This window comes from Zootoca vivipara, chromosome 14, assembly GCF_965207765.1.
Source record: "Zootoca vivipara chromosome 14, rZooViv2.hap1.1, whole genome shotgun sequence".
In the NCBI taxonomy this organism is placed as follows: domain Eukaryota; kingdom Metazoa; phylum Chordata; class Lepidosauria; order Squamata; family Lacertidae; genus Zootoca; species Zootoca vivipara.
In genome coordinates this window covers 46,379,518-46,404,169 of record NC_142597.1, presented here as the reverse complement: position 1 = coordinate 46,404,169, position 24,652 = coordinate 46,379,518, and the positions used below count along the sequence as shown (strand labels likewise).

Genomic DNA, 24,652 nt, shown 5'->3' with positions numbered 1-24,652 from the left:
CAGAGGCACCCAGCTGGCAAAGGCTGTTGCAGAAGAAAGCTCTGAACTTACCACATGCTCCTGTCTCTGCTGCTGGATTCAACAGCCCACCTTTCCTTGAACACTCCAAGTCAAATCAGCCACACACCCCGCCCCATTCCCAGTCTTGAAATGGAATATTTACTCCACTGCTTACTCCCTGAGAGATAGAGACTGGCCCAAGGTCACTCAGTGAGTAGGACCAAGCCCCCCCCCCAAACCTACTCCAGCCTTCTACCCCACTGGCTCTCAATATGTGCTTTGTGTGAGACATAGCACAGAGCCACCCTTTCCCTGCCTCTCTCACAGGGGCTGCTTCTCCCAGCCCAGCTCCACTTCCTCGGCCCTCTGGACTCACAGGCTTCTGCTCCGCTAGCTCTCTTTGGCCTTACGTCTGCTACGTCTGCTTTGCCTGTGCTCTGCTTCACCTGGGTGCCTGAGCAGAAATGAATGGTGCTCCATTGCAGTGTTCCATTGCAGCCAGATCCTCATTTAGACCTTTTAGGTTCTGGATGATCCGGTCCTGCGCACCCCACTCCCAATGGAGAAATAACATGCAGATTCTTGCGAGGCACATTTCCCTCCTTCCCTCCGGCCTTTTCACCGTTCCACTTTTAATTGTCCGTGTCAGGCATTTCTCCCTAATTCTGGACTGGATCCTTACTGAGCGGCATCTACAGGTTTACTGTCCACCGAAAACCTTGTGTCAGTAAAGATGAACTTTAAAAAGAGAGAGGAGAGCAGCCTGCTGGTTTCTGTTGCTGCACCCCTTTAATGGACAGCTGGCTTTGCTGCTGCTGCTGCTGCTTCTATGTGGATTGCAGGTTCTCTCTCCTCCCCCCCCCCCCCAGCCGCCCTGTGGAATCAGGGAGGTATGGTATGCAAATGATTAGCATCTCCAAACAGAACATCTTTTTAATTAGAAAATAAATATGTAACTGGAGGAAAACTCCTGCCTTCAGTTTGTTTGCGAGGAGGGAAGCTTGATTAGCCAAGCCCTGTACTTAAGCTCTGTAATTCCAAGCTTTTGATCAAATTACAGCTCTCTCTTCGCTGCGCAGAAGCTTGTTGCCTGTTTGTCTGCGTGTGTGGAAACATCTTTTTTTGAGGGGGGGGGAGGTGTGGCTCTGAACTCCTGGCACATCCTCATCAGCTGTTCCGTTTGCTTCCACTCTATCTCAGTGCTGTCAGGTTCCTGACTGACGGCTTTTATTACAATTTTAATCCTCCTCCTGCATAAACATCTTAGCTGGTGGTGCTCTAGCTCTGCTTTTAATTATCACTTTGGGAAGGGCCTGTCACAACACTCTGGGTGCCTCTGCTCTTGCTGCTACGTGGGTGATGTCATCCGCTAATTTGTGGAGCGAGAAGCAGGTATCGGGGAGCTTGTGAGACGACACTGTTGTGAAGAGGGCTCTCAGCTGGGCGGCAGCACAAGGGGCTTTTGTGGGCCAGGTGTGGGGGACCCCACACCTGGGCCAGGTGTGGGGGACCTTTGCTGGACTACAATTCCCTGGGCCAGGTGTGGGGGACCTTTGCTGGACTACAATTCCCATCAGCCCCAGCAAGCATCGCCAGTGGCAGGGGAGGATGGGAGTTGTAGTTCAACAGCACCGGGGGGGGGGGCAAAGGTTCCCTATGCCTGGCATAGGCCCTGTTCGCCTGGAGTTTATTTTCAGGGGACTGTAGGGAAGCATTCAACCCAGAGAGTCTTCTTGGAGTCCTGGTGGGGAGAGGAATCTGTACATGGGTATTATTTTTATATTTTATTATTTATTCATTTCCAAAAAGTATGACATCACTGACATTAAGGGCAGGGAAACAACATGGCAGCGAACAGCATAAAATCAACAGTAAATTCACGTTCATAAAGCAAATACAAAATACCTCACATCATTAGGATTGTCAGCTGATTTGGCAACTAGAAATTGTCTGCCCTTTTAACAGATTGATTGATTTTAAATTCATGTGAAATTTACATGCTACCCAAGCCTGCCTCTCTGGCATAATGGTGGAACTGTGAGAATTTACAAAAGGTTTCCTCTCCTGTTGCTGAAAGGGAAGGCCATCTTTTCACCTTTCCCATCTTCTGTAGGAACAGATCAGCATTGGTGCCCGGTGGGAACAGACCGTTGCCACCTCTGCTGAGGCCCTGGGGTACATTCAGGTGGTTTGTGGCATGCCTGCAGATTTATGGTTGAAGATAGGAGACTGCATATCCGTCACACTAGACTTTTAAAAAAACAACAACAACAAATCCTGTTAGTCACTTTTTTGCTACAGGCAACTCAAAGCGACTTAACAAAAGAAAAATTCATGCATTAAAGAAAACATTGGAACACCCCCCCACCCACTCCAAAAAGCCCCAGATCATTAAAAGCCAAAGGCCTGATTACAAAGGAATGTTCTTGCCTGGCGCCTGAAGATATATAGCATTCATATTGACTGCTAATTGTAATTTAATTGCTCCTTTTATTTCTTACCTGTTGTATCTTATTGAATTGCAATTTGAATTCTTTGGAACGGTAATAAAATATGTAAGCAGTGAAAGAAGCAGTAAAAATACTGCTGCTTTCACGTACAGTACAGCATCTAGCACAGCATATTGCTTCAACAGGCAAAAGAACCATCAAGGGGTCTCTGAAGACCCCCAGCAATTTCCATGTGGTCTGGGGGCGGGGTTGGAATCCCTTTTTTTGTGCTGATTGCCCTTCCTGCTTCCTTATTTCAGGGTGAGATCAGAGCAACGGCCTTCAATGAACAAGTGGACAAGTTTTTCCCTCTCATTGAGTTGAACAAGGTACTGTGCCCTTGGCTGGATCAGCGGGGTGGGGTGGGGGTGTATTTTAAACATGTTAAAGCAGAATGTGCGCAGCCTGCCTTCTTTCTTGCCTGGGAGGAATAAAACTTGTGTGGGTCTGTCTGATCTGTGGGCCTGATAACTGGAATCTCTTAAGGCTGGGGGGGGAGTGTTGCTGTTGCAGTTATTCTTGCCTAAGGAGTGAAGGGTTGCAGTACACCAGGCATCCCCAAACTTCGGCCCTCCAGATGTTTTGGACTACAATTCCCATCTTCCCCAACCACTGGTCCTGTTGGCTAGGGATCATGGGAGTTGTAGGCCAAAACATCTGGAGGGCCGCAGTTTGGGGACGCCTGCAGTACACCTTGATTTGCCCATAGCCAAACCTCCCCCGTCCCCTGCAGGTTCTCTGGGGACGTATACAGCTCACAGGTTAGGAGGCACCGCGGCCCTGTCCGCATGGAGCAGAGCTCTCGTATAGTAATAATCATGGTTATTTAATTCATCAGCAGCATTATACAAAAGCCAAAGCCCCAGAGCAGCTTGGCAAGTTAAAATGCAACAAACTAAAAGGAGAAACATTCAAAGCAGGGAACAATTCAAAAGCACAAGATCATAGAATCATAGAATCGTAGAGTTGGAAGAGACCCCAAGGGCCATCCAGTCCAACCCCCTGCCGAGCAGGAAACACCATCAAAGCATTCCTGACAGATGGCTGTCAAGCCTCTGCTTAAAGACCTCCAAAGAAGGAGACTCCAAGATGCTCCTCTGCTAACATAAAAGGCCACAAGACCTCCCTGCCCCACTGAAGGACGAGCCCCACTGTGGGAGGCAGCTTAGCCAAAGGCCAGCAGAGAGTATTCTGCAGATGGAGCCTGTTGTGTGTGGTCACCCTCCACCCCTCCCTTGGGTGGGGCATCGGGAGAAGGGCCTTTGATAAAGACAGCAGGGTCTGGGCTAGCCCATATAAAGCTGAGGTTCCTATTTCAGGATACAGCGAGTGGACTGAAAGCATAGGTTCCTCTGTGTTTCTGGATGTGACCCTGATCTCCCACCCCCTTGGAATTTCCTTGGTTGGGGTTGAGAGGGGAGCCGGGGAGCACTTGAATCGGGGTGTGTGCAGTTGCTTCACTCTTTATTCTCTTCCTCAGGTCTATTACTTCTCAAAGGGCCACCTGAAGACGGCCAACAAGCAGTACACGGCCGTGAAGAACGACTACGAGATCACGTTCTCGACCGAGACGTCGGTCATCGCCTGCGAGGAAGCGCAGCACCTCCCCTCTGTCAAGTTTGACTTCATGCCCATTGGTGACCTGGAGAGTGCAGACAGAGACGCCCTTGTGGGTGAGGCAGGCAGTGGGGGCATTGCTTGCGTGTTTAGCAAAATGTTTCCAGGCAACACTTTCATAACAATCCAGCCATGTGAGGATATTAAAAACAACAACAACACAGCAAGTGGTTTACAGTACACAAAATTACAATCAAATCATCAATACTGCCTGGTAAAGAAAAAGATGGGCATTGCAAAGACCTTGTCTGAATGACAGTTTTTAGGAGAGGTCTGAAAGAAGGCAGGAATGATTCCTGCTGAACCTTCATCGGCAGGGAGTTCCACAGGGCCTGCAGCCCTAAAGGCTCAGTCCTTAGTGAAGGCAGCCCAAGCCTCAGGGGCTATGAGGGGAAACATAGGATAGGCCACATCAGAGCATCTTTAAAGGCCCAAAGACCTTGGGCAGCCATCCCCAACCCGGCACCTTCCAGGGTGTTTTTGACTACAATTCCCATCAGCCCAAGTCAGTACCGTGCCGCTGCCTTAGGTACTGAGGTATGAGTCTCTCATGTTCACTCATTGGAAAGCTCCCTTGGCACAATCCCTGTGCTGTTCCTTGTTGCCAAGAGACCAGCAGCCTTCCTCCTTCACGCACCGACTTAGCCACCAGCTAAGGTCCATGGCCATTTGTGTTTTCACAAGAAGAGGACCATTGAATTGCTCTCTCGACCTTCCTCCTCTTGGGCTGTTGCCTGCTGCATTAGCCCTCTTGGCTTGCTTTCTAGACTGGCTCTGCCAGACTTCCCCTGCCCTCAATGATCCCAGCTCTTGTAGTAGTTCAGGTGAAAGGTTCCAGGCTGCCTTAGTGCACTAAGGCACAGCTTTCTAGGGCCTTACTAATTCGAAAGGTGCATAAGCAAACTGTCCTGCGGGTCAGGGCCTTGCTGCTTGCAGTACTTCCCTTCAGGGTGATTATACACACACACCAAACATTAAAAACTTCCTTATTCACATTTAACAACTCAGAATAATCCTTTTGAAGGCAGCTGCCACCAAGCTCCTCCGTGGCCATGCTTCTGTCCTGCACGTCAGCCAAGGGTTTGTGCCCTCCCCACAGGAAAAAAACCCTGTTCATGAAATGGATCCAAAGCCCTACCCCTGGTGATGCATGGAGTAGCAAATGATAAGTGTACGGTGCTAATTAGGATAAGAATGTCGGAAGAGGCTGGCGGCTGACCAAAGGAGGCCCTTCCAGTCCCACGTCCTGTTCCCCACAGCAGCCAGTCAGATGCTCTTCCTCCACACTTGTGTTTCCCAGCAACTGGCATTCGGAGGCATACCACCGCCGACTGTGGAGGGAGAACATAGCCACTGTAGCTAATAGCCACTGACAAGCCTTGTTCTAAGCAGTTTACAGGTATAAAATCAATTATAAAATCTATACCTAATTAACAATATACAGTGAAACTAGTCCATCAAAGCATTAAAAGCATCCATAATTTAATATGCAGTAAAACAAGCCAGTTAAAAAGCATAGCAATTAAAAGATTTATTTTTAACAAGCTATCAGATCAGGAAGTTCAGGTTCAGGTATGTCTTCAAGAGCCGGCGGAATGCCAATACTGATGGGCCGTCTCCTATTTCGGCAGGGCTGATCTGGGCTACTCCACTAACATGGGCTGTGCCATAAGCGTATGGAGAACGCTCCTAACAACCCTCTGCTTGCCTTTCAGATGTAATTGGGATCTGCAAGAGCTGTGAGGACGTCACGAAAATCACCATAAAGTCTACCAATCGAGAGGTGCTCAAGAGAGTCGTGCACTTGATGGACATGACTGGGAAAGGCGTGAACGTCACTCTGTGGGGAAACGACGTAAGTTGTCAGGGGGGGGAGGGCTGAGGGCTGCCTCCACCTTGGTCAAGGGGTGCAGCCATTTCCTGGCCATGTTGGAACCTGTCAGGTGTATCACTGCGGATTTGCAGGAGTAGGGAGCCCATTCAGGGCAGAACGTTGCTCTTAGAACCTTAAGATCGTGGAAATCAAAACCGATACAAATTTTAGAAACCAAACTTTTCAAATTTGCGGAGATGGCAAAATTAAAAGCATCAATCAGAGGCTGCTCTGATCAAAAAATTAATAAAGAGTGGGAATGTGTTAAGGAATACATGAAAAAAGTCTGTGCTGGAGCTTAACAATTAATATGCAAAAGTTTAAAAGGCGTAAGGTGATAGGATGATATTATACTAAGGATGGAATAACAAAGTGAGTAACGCAACAATAACAAAAATAATAGTAAGCAAAGAAGATCGCACACGGGTGGAGGGAAGCACTGGGTTGTGGGGGAGGGAGGTGAAGGTATTAATTGATTTAAAAAATCATAGAAATCATGCAATTGTAGAGTTGGAAGGGACCCCAAGGGTCATCCAGTCCAACCCTCTGCAATACAGGAATCTCAGCTAAAGCACCCAAGAGAGAGGGCCATCCAACCTCTTCATTTCTGCTGCTCAGTTGACCAGCTTGCCTCACCTGTGGACCCAGGAGAATGGCACCCTTTGACAGGTGCCTCTTGGCCCTGGAGCTGGGAGGAGCCACGGGAGAGCCCATGGTTTTGTATGTAGAAGGTCCAAGGTTCCATCTCTGGCATCTCCTGTTCAAAAGGATCAGAGGGGAGGCGATGAGGAAGACACAGTCCTGACCGTCCTAGCAGACCAAACCCCTCCTGCCTGGCACTGTCCTATCAGGCTCAGCCAGCACCACTGAAGAAAGCTGAGGCTGCTGGGACTTGTAGTGTCTGAAACACCTGGAGGGCGCCAGGTCGGGGAAGGCCAGGCAGGGCACTGATCTGACAAGAGGGCAGCTCCCTGAGCTGTAGTTTTTTCTCAGCTCCCTGCTTTAAAAGCCAGGGAGATTTTTTTTATTTCCTAAGGTCTTTGTTCCCTGCAATTCCCCGCCCCCAAATAGGGTTGAGGGAGTCGTGATGGCCTTGAGTTTAATGCTGTCGTGCTCAGAAAGCACTGAGGGAGTCATTTCCATACTTTGCACCGTGGCTTCCTAGGTCGATGCTGCAAACTCCTTTTGCTTTTGAAACATTGGGAAGTTATGCAGGGGGGTGAGCAGAGCCCAGCAAGCACCACCTTTCCTGCCACCCGAGAACCAGGGGCTGGTTGACAAAGTGCTGTTGTGGATTCCTCATGGGCTTGGTGCACTTGCACCTAGGGAGACTCGGGGCGACCCAGACCCCCTAGCCATGCTGCTTCTCATGCCCTACATAGGGACGTACAAGGAGTGCCTGCTGCATCAGGGCAGTGGCTCACCCACCCCGTGCCTAGTCCATTTAGTGGCCATGGCCCAGTAGGGCTCTCTCTCTCCTCTCCTCTCCTCTCCTCTCCTCTCCTCTCCTCTCCTCTCCTCTCCTCTCCTCTCCTCTCCTCTCCTCTTGGGATTCCCTGCCACCGCCATTCAGGTGCATTTACAGTACTGTCCCTGACAGTGAAAGCAGAACAGAAGCATGAGTGTTAGTAACTATGGTTACTACCTACTTTCTTCTCCGTGAATTTGTCTAATTGCCTTTTAAAGCCATCCAGGTTGCTGGCCATCACTGCCTCCTGTGGGAGGGAGTTCCAGAGTTCATGTGCTATGATGGGAAGGAAATACTTTCTTTTTCCTGTCCTTGTCAGATGTCCGCAAGTTCTAGTGCTTCCCCCCGCCATGTGTCATTTTCTCAAGCTCTATCATGCCGCTTCTTGCTCACCTTTCCCCTAAACTCAGATGTCCTCTTATGGAATGAGTGTGCCCCTTCCCCCTTATCTTCGCAGGCAGAGAACTTTGACGGAGCTAAGCACCCTGTGGTGGCCATCAAGGGAGTCAAAGTCTCAGATTTTGGTGGCCGGACTCTGTCTGTTGTTTCATCGAGCAGCATCCTCATCAACCCGGACATCCCAGAGTCCTTCAAGCTGCGTGGATGGTACGCTTGCTCGCTTCTGTGCTTTAACATCCTGGCTGGAGTGGGGTGGAGGAAGGTAAACCCCACGCCATTGCTGGCCACATGCTTGCATGCAAAAACTAGGCACTAGGAAGTTCAGGTGTTATTCCTCTTGAGAGAGGCAAAACACCACCACCACCCCGGTAATCTTGTGACAAAACCTTGCAGGATTGGGTGTTGAAACAGATGTCGGGTGTGGGGAGAGGGTCAGGCAGAAGCAGTTCCCCGATCTGTGCAAGGCAGCATGAAATGGGATTCTGCTCTGGAGCCAAGGGGGCAAGGTGTTTGCTTCACAGGGCAGGTTCTGGGCACTCTAGAGGACAGGGGAGTGAGAGGCAGATCCAACCCATCCGCTGGGAGCTTTTTGCAGGCGGCTGCTCTTGCACCACAGCTCCTTAGAACATAAGCAGAACCCGCTGGATCAGGGCAATGACCCATCTAGCCCAGCATCCTATTCACAAAGTGGCCGGCCAACCAGATTTTGTATTTTTATGTTGTGAACCGCCCTGTGATCTTCGGATGAAGGGCGGCATACAAATTTAATAAGTAAATAAACCTGATGCCTGTGAGAAACCAGCAGGCAGGATTGAAGCGCAAGAGCCTCCCTTCTCCCTGTGGCTCCCGTCAACTGGCATTCAGAAGCATCCGTGCCTCCGACTGCAGAGGCAGGGCAGAGCCATCCTTGAGAGCAGCCTCCCATAGCCCTCTCCTCCTCCATGAATGTGTCCAATCCCCGTTTAAAGCCACTCAAGTTGGTGACCATCTCTGCCATCTGCCGGGTGGTTGGACTCTCCGCTGGTCGTTTCAGCAAGGTCTCCCAATGGTTACTGACCATTTCAGTGAGATCTGCCCACTAGGCCAGCCTGCTACCCTCCAGGTGGCTTGGACTAGGAGTCTGATTGGCTGCACTGGTGGGGGTGGGGGAGAGAGTTGTGGTCCAAATCACACCAGGCTGCCCCACAAGACTTCCCTGCTGCGTTGCACCCCAGGTTTGAATCAGTCAGGAGGGGGCTTGTCCTTCGGATTTCCCACCTCACCCACCAAATGCCCCTTAGACCAGCCTTCTTCGAGGGGACCCCCGCTTGTGTTTCCTTCCATTTGCTCTCATTTGTAGAAGACTCCTGCTTCCTTGGAGCCTCTTCAGGGGGGGGGGTGATGCTGCTTTCTTGTTCTGGGAGGGGCTTGCCATTTATTTTCACTCTGGCTTCTGTGTTGATTACAGCATTTGACACGATGCCAAAAGGGCATTTAGTTGCTGGCAGCTGCCCAGAGGCTGTAGCCGCTCCACACTTGCCTGCTGAAGCACAAGGTTCTGGGGCTGGGGTAGGGGGAGAGTTTTTCCTGCCCCGCCAGTTGACATATGAGGAATCCAGACGTGGCCAAAACATGCTCAGGGAAGCTCGCCTGCATTCCTGAATCAGCCGTAACAAGTTTGAGAAAGTTGCTTGGTTAACCTTGGGCTTCAGTGCCCCCCCCCCCGCCCGTTTATAAACGGGGGAGCAGACAATCCCTCTCTGCCGCCTCGTGTGTGTTGCTGAGGAAAGGAATCCATTAGCGACGGAGGCACTTCAATAATGCACTCCGTTTCATTTGGCGCATTGTTCCTCTCTAAGTGCTCTTGGCACACTCAAGGCTGTGCCAGAGACAGAAGAAGAGGCAGCCGTTCTTGCCTCCTCCCCCTGCCAAACGCTTCTCTTCTGAATTGCTGGCCAGCCTGAGAAGCCACCAGGAGAGGCACAGGATGGTGGCGTCTCTTGTCTCCGGGCACTTCCTGCATGCTTGGAGTGCCGGTGCGTGGGCTGGCGTTCATGGACGGCTCTGCAGGCGTGATGGAGGCTTGGAGAGGGGCTTGGGAGGCTGAGCCTGCCTTCTTGGTAACCGCGTTGGGGAAGGAAGTGAGCGCCGGAGAGAGGTGGGGCAGACAGCTGTGAGGCAGAAGCAGTGGTGGTGCAGAGCGTGGTCAAGGAGGGCCAAGCAGGTGGTTGCGAGAAAGAGCCTCGAAAGGACCTTGGCCCCCCTGCCTGACTTCATCCCTCTGGGAACATTCTTGAAAGGGAAGAGCCACGGCTCCGTGGGAGAGGTGCTGTTTTGCATGCAGAAGGTTCCAGGTTCAATCCTGGCAGCATCCCCAGGTAGGGCTGGGAACGACTCCCTGCCTGGACCCCTGGAGAGCCTCTGCCAGTTAGTGTGGACAATGCGCCAGTGGTCTGACTCTGTATAAGGCAGCCTCTGTTGTTCTTCTTGAACACAACTGCGGCTTCCACTTCAGCTCAGACTCTCAGGGCCTGTTTACCTCTTGGGTAGTCAGAGCTGAGCTGCTTAAGATGTGCAAGTGATTTTGGGCTCATGGGCATATGGAACTTAAGGGCTTGGCTTGGCTCCACTCCTTTCCCTTCTGCCTTTTAGTTGTTCGCAGGCAAGGAATGCTGTTGCTTTGGTATGGAGGAGCGCTGGTCCATGTGAGCCCCGCAAGTTGCCACCTTGATTATTGGTGGGTCCTTCTCAAGCACAGTCCCCATTTTTTCCAGAGGGGGATGTGGCTGCATCCCTCCAGAACAGGGTCAGTAGCTCAGGCTGGCTGTGTTCCCCGAGGTGCCTGCTTCCACTGCAGGCTTGAGAGGGGAATCCTTGGAACAGGAACTCAGGCAGCGCCCTGCCTGCCTAGCTGCCTAGACTGGTGCTCACCCCCTCAGGGAGGTTTTGCAAAGGCAGGCCTGAGAGGTCCCCTGGGAAGACAGGACTCTGCCTGGGCTCTCTCCTAGCAGGCCCTGTGTCCTGCCTCCGTTGAGGGAGGGCTTTGCCTTTGCTCTGGCCCTTGCATACTCCCACCTGGCGTTCTGCCTCAGGCTCCTTCAGAAGCCAACAGTGTTCACAAGTGAAAAATGCTGTGTTCAGCCCTTTTTCTCTCCCTTCCAGCCAGCTTGGTGAAATAAAAAAAAACAATTTTGTGGAGGGGAACAAAAATCTCCTGAAGCAGAGCGCCCTCCCCTCGCTGCCCTGACGGCTTCTTGCTGCTGTTGGTGTGGGCTGCTGCTTCTCTCTTTTTCTCTCTCCTCTGTTTCTCTTTCCGCCTGCGGTACCCGAGAGGTTGTCACTGAGCCCCTCTCCTCTGCCCAACGTGAGCGGCTCTCTCGCTTCCTTGCTTGTTAGCCGTGCCTGATGGGTCTGATGAAACAAAGGCCAGCGTTTCGTGCTAGAAAACAAATTAAACTGCTGTGCTGCTTGTTGGTGCAGAGGTGCTAGCAGTGGCTTATCTGGTTGGCAGAGGGGCCGGCTGGTTTTGACTTCAGGCACGGGATCTATTGAGCTCTCCCTGCATTTCTCTCCCAAGCTTCTGCAAAGATAATGTGAGCGTGTAATTTAGCTCTCACCGTGCAAATGTCCCAGTGCCCTCAGCTCTCCTCCAAAGCGGCTGCAGTGCTGAGCCACGGCCTCTAGTTGGTGCACGAGCGAAGCGGAGCGTGTCCCCGTTTTCCAAGATTATAAAATATTGCACTAATTAAAATGGAGTATTAGCATATCCTGGAATGCTATTTTGGTGAGTAATATACACAAGTTACTGTAATTGTTTCCTGTGCAAGCCATTGATAAAAATCCCTCTTGCATTGAGCGCAGGAGGGTACAAATAAAAACCCTGGTATGTTTCTGTTTCTGCTTGGAGTCGAGAGAACCCCCCCCCCCCAGCCCTGGGCTTTGTTTTGTTTTGCTTCCAGGTTTGACTCTGAAGGGCAGCTCCTGGAGCCCACCTCCATCTCAGGCACAAGGAGTGGGCCTATGGGAGGTGGAGACACCAACTGGAAGAGTCTGCATGAGGCCAAGTCTGAGAACCTGGGGCAAGGAGATAAGGTACAATGGGGACTCAGCGTTTGGGGCTGTTCCCTGGGGCTCCTGTGGTAGAGGTGGTGGAGGCCCAGCAGAGCCCTGCAACCAGAAGGGTCCCCCTTGCTGCCCACAAAGTCATGCGCAGAGCCTTAGACAAGTTCCCCCTTCAGCATCCCTTCCCTTTCTCAGAAACAAAAGTAGCCGCTACGTTCAGGGGAAGGGCCACAGCACCTGCCTGACAAGCAGAAGGTCCTCAACAGTATCTCCCGGTGTGGCTGGGAAGGAGGCTCCTGCCTAAGACCCTGGAGGATGCAGGAGACGCTCCTGAGCTGGCTGGGCACAATGGTCTCGCTCAGTCTGAGGCAGCTTCCTGTGCTCCTTGCAGAGTCACTAAGGACAAAAATTAAAATAATTTAAAAATTGCATATTGGAATTCCTGAAATGTTTCATACTGAAGTGGCTGTATTTTATTCTTCAGAATGCATCAGACATTCCTAAACCTTACAGTAAATAACCAGTTAAAAGCAACGCAGTTAAACCACATTAAATCATGCCGTGTCTGGAGGCAATTCAATTCCAGTGGAGCAGAAACTTGAAGGAAACACTTTGGTAGCCTAAATGTCAGTCTTGATAACAGCTCATTATCTTTTAAAATAAGAATTAAGAGCAATAACCCTGGTGTCTTGAGGTGTTGGGATGTTAATAAGGCAAGACAAAGGGCCTCACATTTGCAGTGGAGGGAAATGTCGGCCTCACAGCCAGGCAGGTTCCTCAGCCAGCTCAATTAGTTCACTCTCTAAACGGTTCGTCCATTAATCAGTCAATTAAAACACACATGCGCAGGTTACAATATCTCAATTCAGGTAATGTGTTGGAGGATATTTAATGAACACAGTTCTTTATCTTGACTCCTAACTAGCACAGGCGCATTGTTCAACACACTGTTGGGAGTTTGGCTGATTCTGCGAAGGAATGATTAGCCAGTGGACCTTTCTGGTTTTGAGCAGGGGGTGTGGCATGTTGGGGTCCCTTTAACATTGGGGGGGGCAGGTGCTGGGAGTGTTCATTCCAGCAGGGCTGCCTGTCTCCCTGAGGTGCTGCTCTGGGGGTGGCTTGTCGGGGTTGAAAAACTAAAACCCATCCACAGCATTTCCTGTCCCCCCCCCCCCAGGCGGACTACTTCAGCTGCTTGGCCACAGTGGTGTACCTGCGCAAGGAAAACTGCATGTATCAGGCCTGCCCGTCCCCGGACTGCAACAAGAAGCTGGTCGACCTGCAGAACGGGCTCTACCGCTGCGAGAAATGTGACCGGGAGTGCTCCAGCTTTAAGTACCGCATGATCCTCCAGGTGGGTCCATATTCCAGCAGGTCCTGCGCCCTTCACAGACAGGAGGAGCAGAGAGCGCTGTGTGTGTGTGTGTGCATGCGCATGCCAGCCTGCTCTTGCTAAGGGGAAAGATGAGCACCAAAGAGCTTCTGTCTCCTGCTCCAGCGGACGAGGAAGATTATGCTGAGCCAATCGGCATTTGCAGTGGTCTTTCCCAGACCACGTGAGTGCACGGAGACCACCTTCTGTTTCTCCCTCTCTGGAGTTGCGGGAGAAGGCTCACTGTCAGAACAGGCAGGCAGGCAGGGAGAGAGAGAGAGAGAGAGACTCCCATCCAAAAACCTGGAGAGCTGCTGCCAGTCAACGCAGGCAATGCTGAGCCAGATGTCCTGACCTGGCATCAGGCCGGCTCCTCTGTCCCTAAGCCCTGCATTCCCATGGAAAGGTGCACTGTTCATATGCCAGGCAGAGGGGCCAAGCAAGCCTTCTTCCCGCTCCTCACGGCAGCCTCTTCAAGGAGCGCAGCAACGGCTGCTCTGATGCCCACCCAGGCCAAACGGGCCCCTTTCAGCCATGACCGCCCATTAGTAGAATTTCCTTTATAAAGAAATAAAGTGATAAAAGGAAAAAAGGTAGGGAAAAGAAAAGGGCAGAACGTTCAGTGTAATACAGTTAGTAAAATCAGCTACATTTCCATACATTTTACACCCAACACACACACTCGTAGAGTGGCAAGGGACACAAAGGGCCATCTAGTCCAACCCCCTGCAAGGCAGGAATCTCGGCTAAAGCATCCATGACAGTGATATTATTACCTTAAGTGCTATTTTAATACACCTGTGGTCATTAATAGTCTACTACATTCTGTATATATTCATTCCAAATGTCAGTATATTTTTCCAAACCAAGTCAATGTCTATAAGCAATATGACCATCTATTTCTTTGTGCTAAACCATCCAGGCTATTGCTCTGTAAGGGGCCTTGCAGCCTCTTGAACTGTGCGCTCTGTTTGTTGAATTCAGTTCAGAACATGCCCCTTTTTAATGGCTAAGCTTTTAAAGTTGGCCTTGCCTCTTCATTGTGTGTCTTTCCGGTTGCTCATAGTGCTGCTGTTGCTGCTGCTGCTGCTGCTGCTGCACAGCCTAGATGGTGCTGTGCCGTTAAACGTCCCTTATCCCTGCTGCTCTTTTCCTACTGAACTGGGAACTGCTCCATTAGGATCTCTGCCGCTGAGAACTGTGTGCTCACAACACCTTTGTGCGCTTCGCTTAGTGGCTGGTTTTGGAGAGCGTTTTCAGGTGTCTGACTGCGGCAGAGGAGGAAGTAGAACTCATAGATCATTTTTGCCCCCACTCAAGGGAGTCCTGTTCAACTGACTCCTGCGGTCCTTGAGCCCTCCCAAGCCCTCTACTCTCCCTCCCTCCCCACCCCCCACCCAAAATGCCTCTCGCCCAGCGGAGCCACTTTGCGAGCGCCGCACCCTTCAGCGCAGGAGCATCTCTGGCCCACGTTTCTTTCTTAGGAAGATAAGCTAATGTGGAATGGCATTTCTGGAGAGCTGTAATTGCACTCATTCAGCTGCTCCCTATATTTAGTTCTCTCTTTTGTGGCTAATGTTCTGTGTCTCGCGCATTAACGGGAACCAGCTTTGGAGCAGAGCATCTGAGGGCTGCCATTGTGACGCCTGCTTGCACCTCCAGAGCAACGCCGCTGCTTTCCTCCTTCCTTCGGTTCACAAAAGTGCCCCCAAATTAGGGCCCCTGCGACTCGCCTTTAGAAACTCCCATGCAGGGAGCCTGCAAAGGGGAGGTTGGCGGCTGCTGGAGGCAACACTTCAGCTAATAGAGCGGCTAAATGAACAGCCTCTCCAAATTGACGGCCTCACCTTATTAGAATGTTTGAGGACGTGTCGGTGGGGGGAGCTGTCCCCCGGGGGGAAGGATTTATTGTACGGAGTGGAGGTGGGAGGGCAAGAGGGAGAGAGAAGCCGGAGAAGTGCTTCTGAATTACGGGCCACTCGAGTTCTCCTTCCGCATTTGTTCTGCTAGGCTCTGCGGTGGGCAAGAGATTTTGCCTGGTGTTTGACAGGAGCTCCTTTTGAAATCCCTTCTCTGCCTGCCCCCATGCCCCAAATGGTGAAGATAGTGAGGAGGGGGAGAGAAAGAGGGGGGAATATAATTGCAGCATGGGAAACGACCCCGAGGGTCTTCTAGTACAACTCCCTGCAATGCAGGAATCTTGGCTAAAGTGTCCGTGACAGGTGACCAGCCAATCTCTGCCGCTAAACCTCCAAGGAAGGAGAGCCCCACACCTTCCGAGGGAGTGTGTTTGGCTGTGAGGCCCAAGCAGGCAGCGGGGGGCTGGGCCAGAATTAGAGAGAGATGCTGGTGGTCCCAGGAAGGAGCTGCAGAGCAGATGAGACCCTAACCCTGGAAATACACAAAAGTGTCTTGTCTTGTCTTTTTCAGAAGGCATCTAAATGCTCATCAGGCATTATCAGCCTGCTTTCTGCCACAACCAAAGCCCCAGAGCCCAGCCTCTTCGCCTTTCAGGTCATAATTGAGGGCCAGGCTTGCCCTTGACCAGGCTCTCCTGACTCGCCTGTCCCGCCTCTTCCTTCCTTGTTATTGGCCCCACCATTAACAAGGCATTATTTGCTTCTTCTCCACGGCTGGGGATGGCTGCAGAACCATCCAGATTGCGCCCCCTAGTCATGGGGGCTCTTCTTTCCGTCTCTCCTCCAACCCAACACCTTCCACCCATTCAATTCACCCTCTATTTAAAACCATTTCTTATGTGGCAATAATCAATATTTATATTTGTGGACATATTTTTAGCCGATTTTGCCCCCCCCCCCCCGGTTGCCTGCACCCCTGGCCACACCCTAGCTACAGCTCTGATTCTCCCACATGGTCCCAGCAGGATGCGGCCAGTTGAAGTGAAGCCTCTTGGCCAGGCTCCTACTCCCCATCCCTACCTCATCTCTCTCTCTTTCTGTTTTTAAAAAGAAAACAAACTTGCTCAAGAACCCCTGAGCTGCTTTCACAGCACAGAAACACTGCTTTGAATAATGGATGTGGGCACTGATGGGGATAAAATGGAAGGACTTTGAAAGACAGAGGTTTGGGGAAGGGCTGTGCAGAGGAGCCCCGCGCTCTGCCCTGACTTGTGGCTCTGGGCTGCCTGGTTGTGCGAGAGGAGCTCCGTTCTGCCAACACCCCCCCCCCGACATGTCGTTTTCTTTGGGGGGGGTGGCCGCTGCCCCCTGGCATGTGTGCCTCCACTTGTGGTGGCTGCCTGCAGGCAGTGGAAACAGGAGGGGTCAAGGCTTGGGGGGGGGAGGGTGTTGGAGGGGCTGAGCTGGGGGCTCCAGGCTGAGGCCATGCTGCTTTATCATTGCTCTTCTTATCTCTCTCTCCCCCCCCCTCCAGGTCAACATTGCTGATTTCCAGGACAATTTGTGGTTGACTTGTTTCCAGGAGTCGGCAGAGACCATCCTTGGGCAGAACACAGCCTTCCTGGGAGAACTGAAGGAAAAGGTCAGGCCACTTGTGTCGCTTGCCTTGGGGGCTTCTCTTCCCTTAGTCACCTGGATGCTTTAGCACTCATTACTGGGTCTGCAGAGGCCTCTCTGGGGAGGGGAGACTGGGGGGCTTGCCCTGGGGGGGTCTGCCTACTGGTGGGGGGGGAGGGCTGTGTCTGAAATGCCAGGGGCAGGAGGACTGCAGGCAAGGCAGCGTGTAACCATTTTGTCTGAAAATGGGAGGCACTGAGGGCACAGCCCTGCTTCTGTCTGGAGAACGCCCCCCACCCCCACCCCGGTGAGAAAATACCTGAAATCTGGAGTAGCTCTGCAGGGCAGCCTGGACTGTTTGGGGGGGGGGGCGTGAGGAGTCCTTAGCAAGAGCTGTGCACTGCCTTCCCTGGGATCCATTTACTTTGGGAGGCCTGCGCCCTGCCTTTCAATCAGAATACTTCATTTACTTGTTTATTTTGCTAGATTTCTTAATGCGCTTTTCACCACAAGGTACCTGGGCAGTTCGCAGCATACGTAAAATACATACTTATGAAACAAATGAAGCAGTTACAACGAGAATGGAAATCAGCTCCACTTCCGAAATGAAAGCAGTTCTGTATAAGAGAACAATACTGTACAGACTTTAAGAAATAATGTAAATACAAACAGTTAAAAACAATTACACCTATAGTGACAGTTTAAGATAATAATAACAGATTGTAACAATGCACGCAAAACAACACACCAGTACACCAGTGGTCCCACAGCGGATGACTCTCCCTGAAGTCTGCTTCCCTTCTACTCTGCAGTCTGAGCATTCTCTTTTGCGGGGAGAGCAGCCGTCTCCCTGCAGCTGCTCTTTCTCCAGCCCATAAATGGACCCAGGCTTGTCTTTCCCTCATAGTGATGCTATTTCTGGGAGGTGGGGGGGCTGAGCAGAACCCCCCAGTGGCCTGTGGTCTCTTGGCAGAGGCCTGTGTGCTTTCCTACTGCTGTGCTGTCCCAGATCAACTAGCACTCTCTCTCTCCCAGCAGCTGACATTCGGGGCGTATTGCCTCCTTGAGGTTGCCTCTGCCCTTCTTGCCTGGTGTTGCCTCTCCAGGGATAACCTCCTGTGAATTCCTCTAACCCCTTCTTGTCACATGGAAGGATGCTCTTGCTCGTTTTGAAAAGATACCTATCCATATTCTGCAAGTAAATAAATTATTTTGATACTATACTGCACTACACTGAAAAATTTAAATGTTTCCTGGATTGTCCTTGCATCTTCTTGCCACCCTTTCCATCCACTCTTTCTATGTCCTATAGGGATCACTTGGGGGGGGGTTTGTTCCTTAAATTGCTTTTCATATATGTAGGAGTAGCTGGATGTTTGATGAGAAACCAGAGTTGGTTTCCAGAAAGGGCTGGCCAGGAGCCTGGCTGACAGGAGTTGTGCTGGCTCTGTGCTTCCTCCAGGGCCAGAGCCCCTGCGCCTAGCATTAGCAGGCGCTCTCACATGCTGCTTGCAAGCTTCCCATTGGGGCAACTGCTTGGCCACTGTGAGAACAGGATGCTCGCCTAAATGAACCCCATCCCCACCCCGGCCTGATCTGGCAGCAGCTTTTCTTACTAAACCTTTCCAGATTGCAGCCGGAATGCTGTGCTTTTGGAAGAGCAAGTCCTTCGTGCCCTGAAGAACCTGTGTTCGTTTAATGTGACAACCCCCCCCCCATCCATTTCCTTCCTGTGGTGCAGAGTCTGCCTTTGCGTTAGCAGCTCACCTGCTTTCCTGAACTAGAAAAAAGGCTTCCAGCTGACACAGTTAAAGTTCCTGGCATGCGGTTTTGCTTCTGCGACGCGATCTGCCCTCTCGTCGGGCAGACTCCGGCAAGAACGAAAGGTTTTGCTGTGTCTTAATTTTGGGGGAACAGAGATGTTGTGGCTGGCAAAAGAGCCGTGCTCTGTAGGGGTAGATGGGCAGCGGTGCTCTCTAGCAAGGCGCCTTGCCTCGCTGCTTTCAAAGCAGCCATTTTGCCAAGGAGGACGCAAGCTGTGCGTTTAGCACAACAAGATAATAGCATTTCCTTGTTTCTCTGCAGGCCCCTTTCCTGGGCAGCCAGTGCCTGATCATTAAGCTAAAGCTCTGAGGGTTGGGCTAGCCTTGCTTAGATCGGCACAGATGATGAGCACATCTTGAAAGGCTGTGGAGAGAGGGAATATGCAGATGGAGGGGAGGCAAAGGGTCATGCAGTGGCCAGCTAATGGAGAGCTCTTTCGGAGCCGGAGAGTTTGGCTGCGTTTGGGGTGGAATGAAGGGAAGCAGCTCCCGTGAGGTGTGTCCTGGGCACAAGTGCTTGGCATCCGAGCTGCTAGTCCATTGCTTTTCTCTCCTGCGCGCTGAAGCCCGTGGCTCTATAGCGCTGGTGCTATGGATGACCAGAGAGCATTCAGCACCTGCCCATCCCCTACCCCCCAGCTGGAACAACTGCAGCTTCAGGATGTGGCTTGCAAGATAAGCAGGGACAGCTGACTGCCTCTGATAAGGCTCCTGGCAACAAGGAAAGGGCCATCCACGCTTGTGTTTTAAGCACCCGCCTTTAATCGCAGCGGAGAAGCCTCCCACACCTTCTGCCGATAGCGTCTCATGGTGAACCTGCCTGTCTGTCTGGCTTGGGAAGGAACTTCTGAGCTGGCTTAGGACTGGAGCTGAAGGTGCCCCAGTGCCTTTTCTGCTGTGCTCCCCAGGCTCACTTCCAGCTTAGGGTTGATCTCAACGTGTCTGTTCTGCCGTTCTTCCACAGAATGAGAGCGCCTTTGATGATGTGCTCCAGAAAGCCAGCTTCACCACCCATGTATTCCGGGTCAGAGTCAAGCAAGAGACTTTCAACGTAAGACGGACACACGCAGATCTGTGTCTTGTGGGATTGGGGTGTTTGTTTGTTTGTTTGTTTGTTTGTTTGTTTAGCAATTTGGGCTCTTCTTTGGCAGAGCTGGAAGAATGAGCATTATAATGAAAAAGTAGGAGAGAGGCGGGCCTGCCAGAATAGAACTGGAGGCTGTCCAGTGGAACGTCACACACAGAGCTTAGACAACATTAAAGAGGGTTTGAAAACCAGCAGCAGGAAATGCTGCATGGTGAACAGTAGCCGCAAGGAGTTAAAACTATATCTGGGGGAAGTCCATGCAGGTGTTTTTTGCTTGGGGTTGAGGGGAGTGTCTGCACTAGAAACTGAGATGGGTTTGAAGGAGGTCCCACCTCTGTGGCTCTTCCAAAAGAATCCATGTTTGTGTGTGTGTGTTTTATATATATAAAGACACTTTCCCCCTTCTCCTCTTTCCCTTTAAGTAGAGATCTTCCTTTGCTGGAGGCTCCTGCGGGGGCCTGAGAGGCTTTTGCCTGTGGCCACTTTGTGAACTTGAGCCAGCTCACAAGGCAGGCTGTTAACCACTACGCTGCTCCCTCGATCTGCACGCAGTGTAGGATTCTGCCTTTGCCAGAGCATTAGCCTTTGAGAACTGGGCCTCTCCCAATCAATTCCGGGTTTTGCTTGCAATGCCGGGAACTGGGCAGCCGCGCCAGGTGGTTTGCTAGCAGCGCAGCCGAGCCCAGAGACAGAACGGTGTTCTCACCTGAAGCCTTTTCTCTTTCCCAAGGACGAATCGCGCCTAAAGGCGACAGCGTTGGACGTCAAGCCTGTCAACCACCAGGAGTACAGCAGGAGGCTGATCGGGACCATCAGGAAGAATGCTGCCCAGCTGGGGTGCTGACGAGGGCAATGAACATCCTGGCACTGGTGCCCCCGCTCCCCTTGGCAGAGCCAGGGTCCTTTCTGTAGGATAACTGTTCTGTAGAATAACAAATGTTTGAATTGGTTTCTCCACACTCTTGCACAGAGCCAAGTTCCAGAATGTTTTGCATCTCCTTCTTTGCCTCCCTTGACTTCTGTGTTCCTGTGCCTTGGCTGAGTGCCATTGTTGACTGGGGTGGGGGGTGGAGAAGACCTGCCGGCATGAAGGGAATGCTTGCAGCCTGAGCTGGGGAAGGGGAGACCCCAGGCTGCGATAGACCCCCCTTGCCCCCCACAAACTTGGGAAATGCTCAAAGACCTGGGTGGGAGGGGTCAGGACGCCTGTGAGGGGAGCTGGTGTTGTGTGGAAGGGGTCCCTTAGCTCAACAGAGGCTCCCCTCCGCCCCTTTATGTTCAAAGGCTTCATTTCTTCCACAGGTGCCAGGCGACTGTTAATGCCTGGAATGGCAATATGGCAGAATTATTAATCAAAGACGTATCTCTTATATCTGAAGAATATCCTTCCTTCAGGGTTTAATAGACTGAGTCAGATGGGCCCGATATTAATCAAAATTGTCTCTTCTGAGAGAGGCTGATAAGCGTTGACTCTTCATCCCCCTGGGAAATCTAGGCAACTACAAAGCAGTGCTTTAGTTTTGCACTTCAATTAATATTGCATTTTGGGGGCTTCTGACTGCGGTGGCTTTGCTACCTGTCCATAATTTTTGTGTGTGAATGAAATGCCTTCTCTGTTTGTATCACTGAGGACATAGAAGCCTCCAATGGAGGATGTGCCTGGGCCCCTTCTTCCTCCTTTCTCTTTCTATAAACAGCATTTAGTTCTATATTGTGGTCTCTGCTTTCTGCAAACGCCAGCGGATTCTCATTACTGGAAAGCAATTAATTAGTTTTCATAATACGCTTTCACTTGGGGGAAAGACGCTGGGGCTGAAGTTGGCGAGATGGAAGAGTGGCAGTTTTTCTCAGCCTTGTGTCAGCGAGAGCCGATAATGTGATCTTGTTTTGGCTGGGGAAGGTGGCCTCTCTGGCATTTTGGGTTTTTTATTTATTTATTTGTTAACGTTTACCCAGCAGCCTAAGAACTAACCAGGCTTTACATACACGTGCTCTGCGTGAACTGGTCCTGGGAACAGAGGTGCTGTTGCTGCTGGGCTTTCCAGTTAGCAGAGCCAGAGAGCTGCGCCTGCCTCTGGTTGCATGAATTATGCATTTGCCAGCTGCAGCAAAGCGTTGGCTGCATGGCCGGGCAGCGTTGCAGCTTCCCTGTGGGGTGTGAACTGGAAGGCGGCTCTGGAGCAAACGATGCTTTTGCCCACACAGGTCGCCCTTGTATAGCGCGTGTCCTCTCTGGCGACGAGCATGAGAGTGGGGCTTCCCTCGTCCCCTGACCTCTTGGCCCTCCTCGCTCTCTCCATGGAGCAGAGCATCCCTCTCTGGCTCTCCCAAGCAAGCTCTGGGGCCTAGGCGCTTCTTCCTTCTGACCTTGCTTAGGAAACGTTGGCTGGGAAATTATGGTCTTCCACCCGCTTGGCGATTGACAAATTGCAGGTTTGGTGTGAGCGTCTTTCTTTCTGCTCTGCTAAGCAGTCTCTACTCCTTCCTGGCTTCCATTCACTACCACAACCACCCAGCCCCAAATTCAGGAAGGAAAAGGGGACAAGGGCTGAAATGGAGTTTTCAGCGTGTGCCGGTGGCTCTCTGGCCTGAGGCTGAATGTGGGGCAAGGGGAGAGAAGCAGCCTCCCCTGCAAAGAAAACACCAATACTGTAGGTTTGTTTGCAGACAACCATAGTGGGAGTGCTGTGACCAAGGTCTTCTATGCAGCCATATGTCCTAATTAGGTTCAAGCATGGAGTCATTAGCTTCCTCGTAAAGGCTGTAATAAAAGGCCAATGGTGGCGCTCCGCAATCGAGCCGCTTTTTCACTTAACTCTTTGGGAGTGGTGGGTGGAGAGTTGTGTTCCTTCTCTTCCCCTTTCTCTCTGTGGGAGGGAGGGAGAAGTGAACCGAATCATTTCGCTTCCAGTTCTTAAATGTTCCTTGAATTCCCCCGTGCCTCGTTGTTCAAGGGACTGAAAAACAGATAGTGATAATCTGGCTCCTGTCTCTTTCCAGTGCTTTATGCTTTCCATTAAAAGGCCCTGGCTGGTCCCTGGTGGGTTCCCCCGGCATTTCGAATCCTCCAGGTCCAAAACGTCCCCCATTTCTCTCTCTCCCCTTCCCTGCCCCCTACTTAAGGCTGTCTCTGTGAACAGTATAAATATTATTGATCCAGGTATTTAATACACTAATGAAACAGACAGATATCGACTACGTAATTAATACACTCCCTTAAAGTGAAGTTTGGCAGCACAGACAGAGAAAGCCCTATTGACTGGGCTGCTCTGGCAGGGAGCCTGCCTTGGCCATCTTATTTATAGAAAGGGAAGACGGTTCCCCTCCGTGGGGCGAGTCTGGCCCCCACACCAAACACAAGAGAGGAAGAGAACTGCTTTTTACTTGCTCAAAGGCTTCCATTTATCTGCGGGGGTGCTAAAATTCCCAGGCATTTAGCTTTTTCACCTGTTATGCTATCTCTCAGGGCAGCAAGGCAAGCGGGTAAGTTTGCGCTAATGGCTGTGTTATTCGCAGCCTCCCTTGATGGGCTGCTGTGCATTAGCAGCACATTGAGTGGGGGGGGGCAGGGGGACGTTCTTCCAGAGAAAGATGGTGCCTTCTGCTCTTCACGGGAGCTTCCTGCACTACCCTGTTCATAGAATTGTAGAGCTGTAAGGGACCCCCAAGGGTCATCTTTTCCAGCCCCTGGCAGTGCAGGAATCTCAGCTAAAGCATCCCTGATGGATGGCCATGGAAGAGAGTCCACCACCTTCCAAGGGAGTCTGCTCCACTCTTGAGCGGCTCCTGCCACCAGGAAGTTCTTCCTGTTGTTTAGTCAGAATCTCATTTCTCCTCATTTGAATCCGTTGGCTTGGATCCTCTGTAGCAGCAGAAAGCTTCCTCCATCTTCCACATGACCTTCAGAGATAGGAAGGTGGCTGTTTGGCGCCGCTGCCTAGCCCAGCTGTTAAATGCCCCACTCCACACCAGAGTCAGCCTGCAGTTTCAGGAATCCACGTGGCCTCTGGGTTTTGAGGCTGGCTGGCTTGTTTTTCCCATTGTGACAACAGAGAGGGCCAGCTGCTTTTATAGCCCGGAAGGCCACTGGCCCACTTCACCCAGAATCGAATCCTGGCAGCCCTTCTCCAGGGTTTCCCAGCTCTCCCTGGAGATACTGCCAGGGTTTGAACCTGGAACCCTGCAAGCAAAGCAAAGCCTCCCACCCTCTGGGTGGGAACTGCAAATGGTGTTTGGCCTCCAGCAGGAAAAGCCTTTTATGATGTACCACTGTCGGAGCAATAAAGGGTGTCCTTTTTAAAAAGCCTCTTGTATCCCAGGGAAACTTTCAAAATGATCCCCGCCTGCTGCTTCAAGTGCCTGTTGGAGGCCAAGGGATGCGTCCACACACCTTGTCCCCTTGCTGAGCATCAGGCCCAGGGGGAAAGCGCTCACTTTCCTTGCCAGTGGATCGGGAAGCAAGCGACAACCCCTTTGCTGTGTGCTGGCTAAGCAGAAACAATTGGTGGTTAGGACCCTGGTTGGGCAGGTGTCTGTCTTAATCCGAGGGAGTTTCATGCTGAGCCAGACTATTTGGTCTATCTAGCATGGTGCTGTCTACACTGGCTGGCAGCAGCTCAGCAGGTTTTCAGAAGACGACGGGTGTTTCCCTGTTCATCCCAGAGTGGTAGGGATTGAACCTGGGGTCTTGGACATGTGAAACAAGTGCTCCCCCACTGAGCTGCTGGGAACGGCTCCTGGGTTTCCCACTGGGGCATCTGGTTGGCCGCTTGAGAACAGTATGCTGGATGGGGGGGCACTGGCTTGATCCAGCAGGCTTGTCTTATGTTCCCTAGTGGTTAAAGATAATATCTCCCTTCTCCCCACCCTCCCCTATGAGTCCCACAGACAAGGAGCTGAGCCATGACGCATGTGCCAGGCCATGTCCCAATCGCCCAAGTGGAGGAATCGGCCAGGTTCTGCTTATTACCCATCGGCTTCCCCCTCCGCCAAAGTAACTCGACGGCA

At 51.6% G+C, this 24,652-nt stretch overlaps 1 protein-coding gene across 1 annotated transcript in view; it reads left to right on the top strand.

Annotated features, from left to right (window-relative positions):
* The window catches only part of RPA1 (replication protein A1), a 34,603-nt gene extending 13,249 nt beyond the window's left edge, over positions 1 to 21,354 (top strand). The window contains exons 9-17 of the mRNA XM_035139473.3: positions 2,750 to 2,818; positions 3,970 to 4,162; positions 5,822 to 5,961; positions 7,905 to 8,053; positions 11,785 to 11,917; positions 13,065 to 13,241; positions 16,653 to 16,760; positions 19,523 to 19,609; positions 20,376 to 21,354. Of these exons, the coding sequence (XP_034995364.1) occupies positions 2,750 to 2,818; positions 3,970 to 4,162; positions 5,822 to 5,961; positions 7,905 to 8,053; positions 11,785 to 11,917; positions 13,065 to 13,241; positions 16,653 to 16,760; positions 19,523 to 19,609; positions 20,376 to 20,489 (1,170 nt within the window). The 3' untranslated portion in view covers positions 20,490 to 21,354. The remainder of the gene's footprint in view (positions 1 to 2,749; positions 2,819 to 3,969; positions 4,163 to 5,821; positions 5,962 to 7,904; positions 8,054 to 11,784; positions 11,918 to 13,064; positions 13,242 to 16,652; positions 16,761 to 19,522; positions 19,610 to 20,375) is intronic.
* Positions 21,355 to 24,652: the final 3,298 nt, after the last annotated feature.